The sequence below is a fragment of the Arachis hypogaea genome, chromosome 19, assembly GCF_003086295.3.
Source record: "Arachis hypogaea cultivar Tifrunner chromosome 19, arahy.Tifrunner.gnm2.J5K5, whole genome shotgun sequence".
In the NCBI taxonomy this organism is placed as follows: domain Eukaryota; kingdom Viridiplantae; phylum Streptophyta; class Magnoliopsida; order Fabales; family Fabaceae; genus Arachis; species Arachis hypogaea.
The window spans coordinates 26,459,837-26,477,669 of record NC_092054.1 but is presented as its reverse complement, the minus strand read 5'-3'; the positions used below and the strand labels follow the sequence as shown (position 1 = coordinate 26,477,669).

At 32.8% G+C, this 17,833-nt stretch overlaps 1 protein-coding gene across 1 annotated transcript; it reads right to left on the bottom strand.

Moving 5' to 3' along the window:
• Nucleotides 1-4,917: 4,917 nt before the first annotated feature.
• Nucleotides 4,918-6,743, bottom strand: LOC112779581 (putative pentatricopeptide repeat-containing protein At1g56570). Its single transcript, XM_025823898.3, has 2 exons — nt 6,583-6,743; nt 4,918-6,204 (listed from the first exon to the last, which is right to left on the bottom strand). Exons 1-2 carry the CDS (start codon nt 6,712-6,714, stop codon nt 5,134-5,136), a joined length of 1,203 nt encoding a protein of 400 aa, XP_025679683.1. The 5' UTR covers nt 6,715-6,743; the 3' UTR covers nt 4,918-5,133.
• Between the last annotated feature and the right edge of the window lie 11,090 nt (nt 6,744-17,833).

Sequence of the window (17,833 nt, the reverse complement as noted above, 5' to 3'; positions counted from 1 at the left end):
AAAAGTCTAGGGGACCAGCAATTTTATTGTATTTTGGCCAGCATGTAACCAGCAGAGAAATGTGAGTCATTGGATGATATCTCACACCAATCTCACACCATCAAATCATCATTGATGGCTAGTTGATGGCTACCAATCACAAATGTTGCTGACCCCCTAGCATTGCTCTATATTATATCTCAATACACAACTGAATAATACACTTTTCATATTATTCTCTCAATCTCTTGTTTCTAACAAGTTGGATGTTTAGCTTTCCATCAACATGTACTTACAAGCAAAATCAAGATCCTAGTGTCGAAAAAGGTAAGCTAAGGTAGTTAAGAGAAATTATATAGGACAGGAAAAGAGAAAAGAAGATTTAAACATTAAACCTAAGAGATGTTAAAGTTACGAAAATTTTCCTCAATTAAAAAAAAAAATCATATAGACATTTAATATTAGGTTAAAAATATGATAAATTTAAATTTAAGTTAGATAAAATGCGATACACATCGTGCAGCTAGCGTTGTTCACATAATTTTATATAATGAAAATTAATTTAGTGTCGAGTTCTTCACGAGCATCGAATGCAAGGTGTAGTGTTCCAGTTAAAAAATTATTAATTGAATACTAGTATTAAAAAAATTGAGATAATACTCAATGTGGTCCCTGAATTTGCATGCAAGCTTTAATTTAGTCCTTAAAGTTTCAATTGTTTTTATTTAGTCTCCAAACTTTGTGAACATAACTCATGTTAGTCCTTGAAACAATTTTCAAGGTACAAACATTAACGGAACACTATCGTGAACAGCCGGATGCCACACTATACTTTGTAAAATGATGTCCTTTTAGTTTTGACACTCAAATAACCCAAAAACAACATCGTAAATAGTGTTTATTAAAATTTTACCTAACAAAATAAGTGATACGATGCCCTTTTTGAACTATTTAAATGTCAAAACCAAAACTGCATCATTTTACAAGTTTTAACTAGTCTATAACAGTGCTCTATTAACATTTTTATACTTAAAATTGTCTCAGAGACTAATATGAGATACGTTTATAAATTTTGGGGACTAAATAGAGGCAATTGAAACTTTAAAGACTAAATTGAATCTCACATGTAAGTTCAAGGACCAAATTAAATATAAACTCAAAAAAATTTGAGTTAGGCATAGAGATAAGTGTAGAGTTTAAATACTATTATTTTCTTTTTCATAATTGTATTATCTGATGCTTTATGTTTTTTTAGTACTTTTCTGCACATGAACGAAGGAGATGATATTTATAGCAAAAAGTTACTTAATTATAATACATAGTTTAATTTTTTTAATTATTTTATTTCTCAGTCCTATAATGCAATATTATAGTGCATCAATTAAAATTAAAATTATTCAAAAATTGATGAAAAAAAAAAGAAAAACAATAATACATCTGACTCTACCCCTAACTTTTTATTTATTTATTTTTAACATGCACTAGTATTTAATTAATAACTTTTTTTTAATGAAACATGCACTACATCTAGGGTATAATACTTTTTGTATTTGTTGCTAAACTAAGCACTACATGATATATGCCGTGTTCTTTTGTAATTAAATTGAGAGGATTACAACTCTACATGATGCATCTTGTATTCTTTAACATTGTAATGGTACGATTTTTAAACATTATAATTTTGTAACACTTAAAAAAATTTTATTATTGTAATTAATTATTTATTTATTTATTTCATTTATTAGGTGAATCACCTAAGGTATTAGTAGTCTACCATACTACCATAGTATAAGAGAAGTTTTTTTTTTTTTTTTTTTGGGTCTTACACTATATACATCACTCACTACTACACTCACACAGACACATATATACTATTCATACTCTGACCAGAAACACAAAAGGCCCACCAAATGCCTCTTTATATCTGACCTCCTAAGAATTCGGACACAACAAAAAGGGCCAGTTCTACTTATCTAAATAAGTAATTGCCTCCCCCAATCTCTTCTAATATCCCTATCTTTACTCAAAAATAGATCCCAACAACTCCCAAGATAAAGAGAATGGTCCTCTGCCAATAAAAGTAGAACTACTCTAAAAAAGTGGTCATTCATTCTACTATAAATACATTGACACCCCTCAAGTATATTACGTTCTAATCTACTAAAAACCTGCTTAAATCCCTTACTAACTTAAGTATCGGAGTCTCTTGCAGGTACCACCCCCCACCTCCTCACAAGGAACTTGGACGACGGCACCTCAACACCAAAACAAGTTTGTCGCTGCCTCAGAAGGAGTCTGGATCTCACGTTCAGACCCAAATTACAATTTCAGGTAACCCTCGGAACATATACATACATATATGATATATTAGAAATAGAGTAAAAGACAAATAGATTCCTGACCTTTTCAGCCGTAAACATTTAAGTCCTTTAGAGTTGAAAAATACATTTAAATCCCTCGCCTTTTAGAACGCGTGACAATTATGTCCCTCCGTAGAGTTGAAGTTAAAACACGTAATGGAAATTATTGATATGTCTGTTACGGTGATGATATGGATGGTTGGTAAAAAATAATCAGGCATATAGGTCCCTCACGTGAAACACTGCCGTTTTGACAGTGAATCCTATCTCTTCCAAATGTAGCGAAGCCATGGAATTTCATCAATCTTAAGTGGTGACTTATACCCTTTATTCAATAAAGGTTTTATCCAAATCCAAAAGGCCTTGGATACAATAGAAGCTGAAGCGAAACCAGTGACATTCGATATCGTCTTAGATACTTTGATTTCATCATTAATAGGAACTTGTGAATCTTCAATGGACTTAATCCCCGTTGACCCTTTGATCCCAACACAAAGAAGAAAAATTTATATAGGGAGGGAAATGAAAGAAATTATGTCATCCACCATGAAAGTGTCAACACCTAAAGTGGAGAAACGTATAACCCTAGAAGCTATAAACAAAGAAACAATAATGAAACTTGCAAAACTATGTCATCCACCATAAAAGTGTCAACATCTAAAGTGGAGAAACGTATAACTCCGGAAGCTGTAAAGAAAGAAACAACAATGAAACTTGCAATCCAATAGATTCTAAGTGACACAGGATGATTAACAGCTTCAAATCTCTTCTCATGGATGATCAAGATTGCAAGCATAATTTGTGTTATTGCCTGAACCAACCAAAACACTCCATCAAGTACCTACCATGGAGCCTGAATTATAGAATTGCTGAACACCAAGATGGAAGCAACAATGAAAAGTGCAGCCAAAACAGATGTTGCAATGAGAGTTAGTTTGAACCATAAGGATGTTATTTTGGTGAAACTCCTATTGTTTCTGATAAGGGGCTTGTTGAGCTCATTGTTATGGTGGTTATTATGGCCGTTGGAAGTGATGCTGCTATTGTTGTTGTTGCCATTTGAAAAGAACCTTTGGTAAAGCTTTATTAATTATTATGGCAAACACAGAGAAGGTGAACAAGAGAAGAATATCAACAGCAGAAAACAAAGCTCTCTGAGGACATGGTGAAAGGAACACATACTCAAGCGAGATCCTGGCAGCGACACCAACCCCTCACAGCAGCAACTACACTGTGAATGAAAATGACTACCTCACCCCAACAACTGGCGCCGCCATGCCGGAGCAGTTGGCTCCAAAATTCGCCAACTCCTTCCTCTCGGAAACCTGGATCCTGATGCGGCGCAACTTCATCAACATCCGAAGAACTCCAGTGCTGTTCCTGTCGCGCCTCATGGTACTCACCATCATGGGCTTCATGATGGCCACAATGTTTCACAACCCTAAACAAAATCTCCAGGGAATCACCAACCGCCTCAGCTTCTTCATCTTCACCGTCTGCCTCTTCTTCTTCTCCTTAAACGACGTCGTCCCCGCCTTCATCCAAGAACGCTTCATCTTCATCAAAGAAACCTTTCGCAATGCCTACAGAGCCTCTTCCTACATCATCGCCGGCTTAATCACTCACATGCCTTTTCTTCTCCTCCAAGCTTTCATTTACGCTGCCATTGTTTGGTGACGGCGTCGTTTGAAGCATAAGGACCAATTTATCCATTAACAATTTATTTTCCATCACATCATCAACTAAAACGGACAGCTCAGTCTCTACCCTTCCAGGTTAGCATTCTCTATTGCCGTTTTTAGCCCCAATTCGATGGAGGAGTATAATTATCATACGTTTTATAAGGTGAAGAATTTAAATGTATTTTTCAATCGCGTTTAAAAAAGTCAGGAACCTATTTGTTTTTTACTCTTAGAAATATATTCTAGTCTTAAGATTTAAACTTTGACGCAACTTGATGAGAGACCCATAAATTATCCATCTTATCAAAACTCTAATTTTGGCAAGAATGAAAAATTTCTAAACTAAAGACTGTAGTTGAAAAATGTATTGCCTAAATGGATAAGCAGAACATGGCTCAATCCATATACTACACTTATATAGACTCGCCTCCCAAACAAAGAAAAAAGAGTAAACAATCGTGACCTTGTGTGTGTATACCAAAATGTGTACATAAAGGCCCAAATATCTAAGTTAAATTTGTTTGTGATATTGTCCTGCATTTTGAATAAGAGTATATATTAGAGATAAATTCAATTTTTCGTAAAGAGTTTTCACTAATCAAAATAAGATAAGTATTATCTCAAGTTGATGGCAGATGGTGATAACAACACAATTTAAACTTTAAAGTCAAAGAAAGAACAATAGAGTAAAAAATGTATAAAACTCTACAATGTTCACTTCACCGTTTATTAACCCTCTTAATGGTTAAAGAATTATTGTTTTGTTACCATTCTTACCGTCTATTAAAAAGCATGAACCTATGTATGTTTTTCGTATCTCTGCATGAATAAAAATTGTTTGGAACTTCAGAAATTCCTCTCCAATTTATACGTATTGTCAGTAAGTTTGAATGAGATAGCAAGAATTGAACCAAATGAGCTGCTATGAACAGCTGAGCATTCGGCAATGACATATTAACCATATGGCTTGTGTTCAAACCTTATTTTCTTGGTCATGTACAAAGCAATCTAAGTCAAGTGTATATCCAAAATCTTTTATATGCATAATCAATACTTCCAAAACTTCAACAATATGCTCATTTGAAGAAACATTCACCTCCAACAACAAAACTCTAAACCTGGTTTTTCAATTCAATCCAGCTCATCCCTGCCTCTTTCTTATTTTTAATACCTCTCATAAGCTTCCTTAAGTAGGCAACACCAGTCCAGTTACCTTCAGCAGCAAAAAAATTTGATAAAAGCGCATAAGTTCCTGCCTCATTTGGCTTCATTTCCAACACCCTTGAAGCTGCCAGTTTGCCTATACTTCGTTGTTTATGAGCTTTACAAGCCCCAAGAAGGACAACCCATATAGATTCATCCGGCTTAAAAGGCATATTCTCTATTAGTTGATAAGCTTCCTTTACTCTACCAGCACGCCCAAGCAGATCGACTACACATCCATATATCTCTTGATTGGGTGCAACATTATAAAATCTTGTCATTAGTCTAAAATATCTCAGGCCTTCATCCACTAGTCCGGCATGGCTACAAGCACTCAGAACTGCCATGAATACTATCGTATTAGGTTTGATACCTGATCTGACCATCTCATTGAATAATTTAGTGGCTTCTTTTCCATGCCCATGAGCCCCGTATCCAATCATCATGGAAGTCCAGGAGACCACATTTTTGCATGGCATTTGGCTAAATATTTTATGTGAATCTGTTATGTTTCCACACTTTCCATACATGTCAATAAGGGCATTGGATAATACCAAGTTGTTATTTAAGCCTCTACGAAAAATTCCCCCATGAAGCTGCTGCCCACAATACAGAAACGCTAACTTACCACATGCACCTACCACACTGGTGAATGTGAAGCAATCTGGACTAAAACCTTCAGATACCATTTGAGAAAAGATGCAGAATGATTGTTTAGGATCCAATGTCTCAAAACCAGCTATCAAGGTATTCCATGTGATAGTATCTTTCTGACTAATTTCAAAGAATAATTGCTTTGCCTCACATGCTGAGCAAGACTTGAAATACATGTCCAGTATAGAATTCATGACAGGAAGATTGGACTCAAATCCATGATTAATCACTGCAGCATGTACCTGCTTGCCCAAATTAACCAAGCCAGTAGATGCACAAGCTCTAACAGCAATTGAAAAGCTGAAGGGGCACAGCTCTCCTTCCTCCTGTTTATCACCAAGGAAATATGAAAACCCCATTATACTGAGCTAGTCTCTACCAAGAATTTTAATGTTTTCCTTGATGTTCCTCTAAGGTGAGTTTATCTCGCAAATGAGAAAATTAGAGGTTACCTACCCTTAATCAATAAATGGTTAATGTTGTGGTTACCTCCTTAGTTTATCACCTTAGAGGAGCCTTAATCTTAACAGAATACATGAGTTTGTAGGATGGAACAAAGTGGTAGAAATACACAATTTAACATTTTGTTGAAAAGAAAAAAATGTGTTCTCTATTGTTTTTCTTTGCTGCTATGAGACCCATCGTTTTGAGTAAAACAAACATGGATTTGGAACCAGAAAAGTTGAAGAAAAGTGGGAACCTACCAGAAGCATTTGGCGAAAAGCTCGAAGGCCACCATAGGCATCTCCTCTATGAGTATATCCAGTTATCAAAGTTGTCCATGAGACAGCATTCTTGTTAAGGATACTCTCAAAAACCATTCTTGCACTGTCCATGCTACTACAGCAAGTGGCATACACATCCATTAGCGTTATGCATACCAATCAATATCATATACAAATTACATCAACCATTAACCATTATGCATACCAATCAATATCATATACAAATTACATACATCATCAACAAGAGCATCAATCACAACCTCCAAAACCATTAACCACATACAATACAATCCATCTCAACCAATCAACAACATCAACAATTCAATTCCTATCTTAGAGTTACCAGCCTAAATTTTCACAATACATTATATTTTAGATATGAGAAACCGAAACCATACCTTGGTCGATTCCCCGATAAACCCGGAACACCTCAAGTGTTCCCCGCACCCCAAGCTATCAACTTCAGCCCCTCACCAACGGACCTAGCTTCCAAAATTGATCTCAAGCTTTCATTTTCGCAATTAAGTTCCAATTTCACAAATTCGTCCTCCAATTTGATATTACACCAACAATATTCAATATAATCCACATATATCACTATAATTAGTTTCCAAACTCAAAATCTCAACAAATCCACAAGAGGGTTAGGGTTCTTACCTTGCCCACAGCTCAAGTGAGCCAAACCCAACAAAATCCGCAAGCTAATTCAAACCTAAATACCAAAATTAAACAATTTTCAACATAATTGCTCATCAAATTCGAAAATAGGAAGGAGAAAATTGAGGAAAAAAATGTGAATTTATTACCTAATAAAGTACTGGCTTTGTAGAGCTCGATGCGCTGGTCGCGTGGCCGCAAACAGTACGGCAATCGAAACTCCGGATCAATAGTTATCTTGATTTAAAATCAAGCTAGGTTTTTTGGAAACCTCCTTCCTCCTCCCCTTCTTGGTGTAGCGTGAATATCATAAGAAGGGAGGAAGAAGATGCTGAGTGTTTTATTTTAATGAGTCTTGGGTTGGGCTTTGGGCCCAATCTTGGGTCAAATTCTTTAAAATTAATGTCAAATTCTTGTTTTAATTAATTCTATCACATTAAACTATAAAATCTAATTTTCTAATTTTCTTGAATAAATATTAATTTATGATTTAATTATTTATTAATATCGGATTTTACAGTGGCGGTTTGTAACCGCTAGTAAACATGCTCCAAACCCACAGTTGCATATTGCGGCGGTTTTAAAACCGTCGCAAAACAGCCGTAAATTTCAAAAAACCATTTTAAATAGTGGCAGTTTGTAACCGCCAGTAAACATGTGCGAAATCGTGACACTTACATATTGCGACAGTGTATTAATTGGATGCTACAAAATACTGATTTAGCGGTGATTATACTAGCAGTTGCTGGAAACCGCCGCCAAATAAACTCCTGACGCCCATATAACAAGGCGGGTCATTAGCCGCCGGTATATGATTTTGCGGCGATTTAAAACCACCGCTAATTATGCAAAAACCGCCGCCATATCCTGTGTCCTCTTGTAGTGGGAAATAGATAACCCTAGTCTCGCTTCTGGAATATTGATATTCTCTTTGGAAATAGGATCGCTTGTTGCAATTCTTAGTCGAGTTTTGTTTCAAACTCAAGGGTAGTAATGGCTCCTTGAAACAAAAAAGGTTGAGTAAGGAAGAAAATCTTAGTTTCCTAGAGACCAAATCGTTATATCTCAAAAGTTCAATAATCACATGCTCAAGATATGATTAAAAAAAATTCATCTAATAATTAGCTGATATCAAAGTAATTTAAGCTACAATACATTAGTTGTAGAAACTGTAAATCAATTTGAAGAATAAGCTCAATATTAGAAGTTTTTTTTGCGATCATGGAAGAGTCACTTCCTCTCTTTCCAATCTAAATTCATATATTACTTCATAATATCACCAAACAATGTCCCTTCTTTCCTCTTGCCTCCTTCCCCCTTTCCCCTGTATGTGCTTCCTTATTTTATTGGTTTGCCTTTGTTTTTGGTTTTTAGTTTTCAATAATCCCTTGTATTTTTTTGTTAGGTTTCCATTATGCTTTTGTTAATCTTCAATAATCTCTTATGGTGTGTTTTTTTCTTTTGTGATATTTTGTTTTCTCCTTTTTATAGTTGATGTAGTTACAATTCATATTTAAAGAGATACATTAGAAATAGTATTTTGTTCATTGAAATGTTTTCAGATAAGAGAATGACTCAAATTTGTGTATAAAAAATAAAAAAACATTTTACAATATTACAACGTTTTTTTTAGATTTAAAAACAAAAGAAATTAAATTTATATCTATTTTTATATGTTATGATTCTATGTCAGCAAATATTGGACACACTTTTTTATTTTAGTTAAATATAGTGAATATTTTTTTTTAGACTTAAATATAATACATTTGATTATCTGTAAGTGACGTGTGATAATTTTTTGAATGAAATGTTGTAAAAAATATATATATATATTTTTTGTTTTACCAACTACTCCCAATTTCGATAATTTTTTTAAATATTGGTTGACATTTGGTGTAATGTATCATTATGATACAACTATGTATTTTATTGGTATATTGGAGATATAAAGAATATATTTTTAGTGATTTGTAGAAAGCAACAAAAAGACAAAAAAGCACAGAAAATAGGGGGAGCAAATTGACGTATGATGGGGACGATTTCATATATGTTGGGGCAATTTATAAGGAAAAATAAAAAATTTAAATGTAAGCGGGTCATAATTAACAAATTAGGAAATACGAATTTGCATTTATTTTTTCTCCTCCTATACTTTTTGAGTTAGTTTGAAAGAATTTTATCATTTATTTTTTTCATTAATTTTTTTTTCAAAATAAAATTATTAAAGAACCAAAAAGGATACCATAAATTTAATATTTTTATTTTTTCTTATAAATCGCCTCCACCATTCATGAAATTGCCCCACCATACGTTAATTCGTTTCCTCCATTTATGTTTTTCAAAAAAAAAAAATTCGCTTTTTGTAGTAATTGCTCTCTCCATTTTCTGCTTTTTTTTTATCTTTTATCTTTTTTTTTTTATAAATCGCTGGCAACATTTTTTTTCATTCCTCCAATATACCAGTAAAACATACAATTGTATCATAATGACGTATTATACCAAATATCAAACAATATGAAAAAAAAAAAAAAAATTAGCCCTACAATTTTTAGAAAGCAATCCCACACCTTACGTCAATCCACTCATACCCCAATGTATGAATATGCAGAATTATATTGATGTGATTTTTCCTTTTTTTTTTTCTATTATATTGATGTGATTAATATAATTATTGGTTTCTTCAATTTAACGGTTATTATTACATATGTTTTTTTTTTTTTTTTTTAACAATTTGCTCGGAGTTGATGTGAATGATGGTTAATTGCCGTTAAATTGATGCCTTTTGTTTAGAGATGATAATAGTTCACATTGGACACTATCATTGTCGGCCAATCCTTCTTTAACCCGTTTGTTAAGTGTTAATTTATACATACCTTAGCTATTTAGTGATAAATTATTGATGTTAGATTATTAAGATATTTATTTATATTGCTAAACTTTTTGTTCTATGTAAGATAGTTGCTTCTTACTATTTACCCAAAAAAATGTAAAAATCGAAAATGTACAAAATCGTGAAGTTGTATGTTGACGCACCAATCAAGTTTAATATTAGCTAGAGATTCTGGAGAACTTGTTTTTATGTATAGTTAATATCTAAAAATTATTAGATAATTTGTTATATACAAAAGTTTTTTTTTTTTTTTTGTGTTTGTTTAAATTTTTGTATCGATTTTTTTATTTGTTTTATACTTAAATTTGTTTTTGGAGTCATCAAATATCAAATTTTATAACTTTCGAACACAAAAATTTTGATATTATGTCGTAATATTATTTCTTTTAAAATTTAAATTGATAAAAAATACCTAAATATAAATATATCTCCAACAAAAAATATTTTATATTTAATTAAATTATATATTTAATAATTTTTAATTATAAATTTCACCTAAAAACACCTACGTATAAACTTTTACCATTAAGATTACGAGCATATTTAATTATTCGGTTTCATATTCAATTGATTGTTTAAGAAAATGATATATCTTTATATTCTCGCGTATTTAATAAGAGAGACACCTATAGTAAAAATTGGTAGCGGTATTTTTTATTTTTATTTTTAAAAATTGGTAAAAATGTAATGCATGATTTGACTCGTGTAGGTTAAGACATAATATTAATTTTATCTACTGGTGCTCAATCCAACCCAATTGTTTATTCATTTATTCCTATGTTTTGCTTTTGTAAAAGCAAATTTTTAGCCGTATTTAAAAAGAAACTGAAAACAACAATGTATTGCTTATTATATGTATAATTGTATATGTAATATTTTAAATAAAATACACATTTACTAATAGTTGAATAAAAATATATTATATAATAATATTTTAACAAAAGCAACAATTTAATTTGTTTTGAATTTTTAATGAAATAATTTCATCATATGCAGTGGCGAAACTTAAAACAAAATTTTGGGAGGGCATATAGAAAATAATTGTCAAAATATTTTTGTTATGGACCTCATTTAAGATAAGCTCGTCTAATCTCATCTCTCTGGTTTGGGTGACATTGCCAAATTTAATGCCGTTTTTCAAGATCTCGTTCCAAAAAGTTAAGATTAAAGTCATCAGATGTAACTTTTTAAACTTTTGAAGGTTATATCTCACTTTCTTCGTGATTCATTAAAGTACAAGAACTATCTACATGCGTTGATATTATAAAAGTTATATGTTCTCCTTCTTAAATATTAGCCTTCCTCTTAAAAAATGTATCAATTCTTTGATTTTCATTATTATTTTATATAAAATTGAATATATATCCTGTAAAATATGTAAAGAAGAAGTTAGAAAGACAAATATTAAAATTTATAATATTTATTGAATTTTTTTTTATCAAATTATACAAATACAATAATATTAATACTTATTGAATGTCCTATTTTTTTACCATATAAAAAATTAAATTAAATTAAATAAATAGTAAAATATAAAATAATATTAAATTAAATAAATAAAAAATATTTAATTTTTATATTTGAACTTAAAGATAGAGAGAGTGTTGTTTATTAAACTTATTAGATACTTTAAGTCATAGTAAAGTATTTAAGTCAATTGAACTATTTTTTATCTTTTGAAAAAGTACTACTAAATTTTTTATAAAAAGTTTGGAGGGCATGGCCCCCCTTATCTGAACTAAGCTCCACCACTGATCATATGTAACATAATATAAAATAACAGTTAATTATTTTATATTTTATAGGTCGTAGTTAAAAATAATATTTTAATATTAATTTTTTTAATATTATAAAAATTTACTAAAATATATTTATTTAAAAACAAAAAACTTACGCTTCTAATTTTAAAAGTATTATAGATAAAAAATATTCATTTATTTAATATATTAATATATTCTATATTTATTAAAGTTCATCAATATTTGTTTAAATAATATTATTTAATTTTTATTTAATAAAATCTAATAATTTTTAAACTCATTTTGGACACATATTATATAAGGTATATATGTTGCCTTTAATTTGGTTATTTTACACTTTCCATTCTTCGCTGTAAACTCGAAATTGGGGCATTTGTATATGATCTTAAATAATCTTCCCTTGTATTTGCATTGCCTTTCATCTTATGCTTTTTAAGTGGATGATAGCGTTAAATATGTGCTTCTAAAATTAAAACATTCTTCTTAATGTGCATAGCATCTAATTAAACTGTGTCATATATATCATCAAATTAGTGACCCTACCAATAAATTAAACAATTTTCAAATTTTTTTCCTCACCCGATTTATATTTATTGTTTGTCTAATTGAATTAGGGCCGAAATTATTAGCTTATCCAAGCTTTTTCACTTCATTTAAGATTTTAGCCCCACTTTATTAATTGTAGTTTATATATATCCCAGAAATTTATGTGGGAATTAAAGGGGAAATCAAATTAATAATCTAATGTTGTGGATAACTGAAAAATAAAGGTTTTGATAAAATATGTATGGCTAACAAAAACCTTTACATTGGAACCATTCATCTTCAAACAATAAAAATTGTAATCAAGGTCAAATCTTCGTTATTATGAAAGCTTAGATTAAACAAAGAAATATCTTCCTGTCTAGGTAATGATGGACTGGTTAAGTCCCATAATAATGTATTAAACCATTTGTGTAATTTATAATCAACAGGTTCCTTGAAGTTAATCCTAACTAGGCATCATTGTTGTGTCATTGAATCTTTGAAAAGAAATGAAGATAAGTGCCACTATTTGCCCCATTTTGTTATCTAAATCCATTATTTTCCTCCACAGAAATGACAGGCAATTAACAATAAATATATATCAACCATCACTGATAATGGGATTAATTAGAAATTGGGTATATCTATTTTCATTTTTTGACGTAGATATTGTGCCATTTTAGTGTCAAAAATAGTTATTTGCATTTTATACTACCTTTTTTTTTTTGAAAGAAAAGAGCTTAACACATTAAAGTGGAGCAAATAGCATCAAACAACATAAAAAAAAGGCATCTAACAAAACCTCCTAAACCCAAAAGACAAAATCCCCACGTCATCTCCGGCATAGCATCAACAACCCTAAGGATTACACATCTCCACTCATCGCAGTTAAGGATGGTCATTGTGATGATGTCTTCTACGCCTTTACTTCATTCTGAAATACCGTCCTATTTCGCTCCATCCAAATGTGCCAAATGACCGCACAGAAACACCTCAACCGCTGCCTTCGATCCTCTTTCCTTTGCGGCTCATCTGTCCAACTTAGGAAATGATCCTTCACTAACTCCGGAAAAGCCCATCGCTGTCCAAACACAGATAGCCATACACTTCACACCTGCAAGTAAAATCACAACCAAGAAACAAGTGATGGACCTGCTCAACATCCTTATTACATAAAACACAGCTCTTATCATCCTGGCTAATAATTCCGATCCGACTCAGCCGTTCCTTAGTATTCACCCTGCCTACCAGGACAAACCAAGCAAACAGCTCCACTCTTGGTGGAACCAGCCCTTTCCAGATGGTCTTTGTGAAACTGTAATTGGTTACATCCTCTGCAAGCATTCCTTCTTGTAGCACCTGCACAAACGAGTTAGTCGAGAAAATACCAAGTCTATCATATTCCACACAACTTTATCCTCCCTATTATTCGCTAGCCTAGCTGATTCAGAAGGTCTAACTCCTACTGAATAAATATGTAATGAATAAATATGTTATTCATAAATATCATATTTTCTCAAAAAATAATTATAAAAATAAATATATTATTTTAAATAGGTAAAGTATCAAAAGAGAATAAAATCAAATTTTTACATTTGCTACAAAATCAAAATTATATCATCTATATTATTACATTATAGGGTTACCACTAGCATATATATGAATAGCCACCAATTCATCACAATTTATAAAAGTTGAATGAATACAAAGATTGTGAATATATCAACTACTTGATCAAACGAACTGATATGCATCATATGAAGTTGTGTGTTTGATTAAACACATTATACATACAAATTAAAATGAAGATCTAACTCGAAATGTTTGATCCAGATATGAAGAATAGGATTTCACATAGTAGACAAAACAACAGTAATATTGTCATAATAATGTGTAATTCTTTGAAGTAGATTCTAAATTCAAAGGGAACGTAAATGAATAATATTTTTTTTATCAATATTAACTAACATTTGGCAATATTTTATTTATATATTATTAGAATGATGTTTAGAATTATGATTTTGACTGTAGCAAAAAAATAATAAATTTTAGGGTAAAGTATTAAATTGGTTCATTATATTTGAGCCTAATTCTGTTTGGTCTCTAAAGTTTAAAATGTCCTGTTTGAATAAAAAAAAATTTATTTACCTTCAATGTAGTCTTGCTGTAAAGTCAAAGTTAAATAATTAACAAAACTCAATTTTCAAATATGAAAAACTTATAACCAACCTCTTCGGTTGCCGAGAGGAGTTCCTATGGTGGAGGTGACGTTGGCCTTGTCCATATTTTTCGCGGAAAGCGAATGCTTGACGATTTCTCTATATGCTTGAACCAAGGCTAGCGGCTCACAGAAATGCATCCACGGCTAATTTTGTACTTCTCGAGTTGTACATCTTTTTCAAATTATCGACCTTGTTCTTGCACTGCTATCACATGAATTCATTAATTTTTAATTTGAACTCACGTAGACTACATAAAGCTAAATAAATTTTTTAGATTTAAATAAGACACTTTAACTTTAAGGACTAAAACAGAATTAAATCAAACATAGGAACTAATTTGTACTTTACCCTAAATTTTGCTAGTCATGTAACATATTCAATTCAAACTGCTAGAGTATAAATTAGAATCAATTTAATCAATTAGTATCATAGTATAATCTGTATTTAATTTAGATGTATGTTTTATTGCTTTGAGTCTTATAGCCACCTATAAATACCTTGTACATTAACCTTTGGGACTCCTCTCATATTACACCATCATTTCTCAATTTAGTCTCTTGTTTCTACATGGTATCAGAGCATATGTCTTTTTTTCATGAAAATTCGTTCATAGCCCCCTTATTTTTCTCTTCCGGCAGTGCTCTTTGCCCTCGTTTTCGATCTTTTTCCGATGCCTTGGTTTGTCATCGCTGCCACCAGCGTGTTCGTCCATCGTCAAGATTCCAACGCCGCCAACTTGCTGCTGCTCGGTGCCGCCGGACGCGTTTCTACGCGGCGCCTGAAGACTGGTGTCTGCATTAAGTTCTCCTCCCTCCAGACGCATCCATCGCCGTTGGATCCACGCCCAGGATCAACGCTCTGGATCACGCCACATGTCACGTCAGACACTCCAGGATCCGTGGTTTGACCCCGCCTTTGCCGCCTGGCTCCGCGACCCACTGCACCTCCTCGCCGGTCAGTGGTGATGGTTCTCCTCTCCTTCCACGTCGCACATGTCACCTTTCTTGTGACGTGGCAGACCAGTGGCCTTCCCTAAGATTTTTGTGGATCTTTCCAATTTGTCCTCCGTTTTCTCATTTTCGGCGAATTTGCAGTTTTCTTTCTTCTTTATATTGTATCTGCTTTATGTAAAAATTAGATGTTTATCTGTCATAGACAGAAAGAATGGATAATTATTCTAATTCTTAGTGTCCGCCCAAGTACACTATTATTGTCCACCTTTCTTCTCAACTCGCGTCCCTCCTGCCTCTCGCAATAATCAACCACCAACTTCTCCAAGAATGTGTCTGCTTCTGCTGTTGCTGCTACTACTGAATCTACCACTTCTGCTCCTCTCAACCCATCTCCTGTCTCTCTATCTTCTATTACGTCTCTTCTTAAGCATCTTTTCTCCCTTTTTGGTAATACTCCTACTGCTTTTTTGACTCCTCCAGGTAATTCTATATGGTATTTTGATTTCGATTGCTTTAATCACATGTATCATTTGCGTTATCTCTTCTCGTCTTTGTCTACCACTACAAATGCACTTTCTGTCGATACTGCTAATGGTTCCCTCTTGTACGCGACATACAAGGGTTCTATTTCCCTGCTAACTCTTAATCTCCCCAATACTTATTATATTACCAACTTGAACTTTAATCTTATTTTTGTTGGTCAACTTGTTGATATCAATTTTGATGTCAATTTTTCTATTTCTAGTTGTTGTGTACAGGATCGTCAGACGGGAAAATAATCGGGACTGGATGTAAAGTCGGATGTTTGTTTAAATCTTCAATATTCCTCCTGTGACAAATCTCTATGTTCTTTTCTATCTACCCTCAGCTGTCACACTTAGAAAATTGCGTCTCTTGTGTCTCAGGTGTTTGGGTGATGTCTTTTGATTGTTTTTTTATCAAACTGCTAAACACTGCTTTATCTTTTTCTTTACTTGCTCTCCTTTTGATCTTATCCACTCTGATGTTTGGGGCCCGGTTCCACCGCTTCTATAATATTTTTATTGATGATTATTCACGCTTTACTTGGGTTTATTTGATGACTAATTGCCATGAGTTACCTCAGATTTATATTAACTTTGCCACTATGATTAAAACTCAATTTTCCAAGGTTATTAAGGTTTTTTGACGTGATAATGCTATCGAATACCGTGATTCCAAACTTTTAACCTTTTTTGTAGAACAGGGTACTTTGTCTGAGTTTCTTGCCCTGGCACGTCTCAACAGAATGGACGAGCTGAACGCAAACACTGTCACATTCTGACTCTGTTCGTGCAATGCTTCCTTCTTCTTCGTGTCCTGAGCATACTTGGGGTGAAGCTGTTCTTATTGTTGTTCATGTTATCAATATTACTCAATCACCCTTTTTCACTAACTTCAATGTTGATCTTTCTCCTAGTGATGATTAATACAGGTTCTATCTCGAGTAAACTTCTACAGCCTCCTCCTTCCACTTGTTCTTCTAGGGTAAGAAATCCACCTCTTCATCTTCTTTATTATCATTATTTTTTTACCATTCTTTATCAACATGAATCTAGGACATCAGAGAAGCCTCCACAAACCTAAATTGACAACAAGCAATGCAGAAAGAAACTCAGGCACTTGAAAAAGCACACACTTGGAATTTAGTTGATCCTTCTTCTGATCAGGAAGTTGTGAGTATAGATGGGTATACAAGATCATGACTCACTTTGATGGTTCTATTGACCATTATAAGGCACGATTGGTTGCTCAAGGTTGTACACAAGAGTATGGTATTGACTATGAAGAGACTTTTGCTCTTGTTGCTCATTTCACATATGTTCGGACTCTCCTTGCCATTGTTGTGGTCAAATAATGGTCTCTCAGTCAGATGGACATGAAGAATGCATTTCTTAATAGGAATTTGAAAAAGAAGGTCTATATGAAACCACCTCTGGGTTATTCTTGTCCTTCTAGCAAAGTCTTTCTCCTTCGCAAGGCACTTTATGGTTTTAAGCAAACTCCTCATGAATGGTTTGACAAGTTCAGCACCACTATATGCAATCTCGATTTCTCTTGCAGTCCTCATGAGAATGCTCTCTTTATTCGTAAAGGTGAATGTGGAGTTGTTCTTCTGCTTTTGTATGTTGATGACATGATCATTACGGGAGATGATTTTGATGGTATCTCTGATCTCAAAGCCTCCCTTCACCATACTTTTGA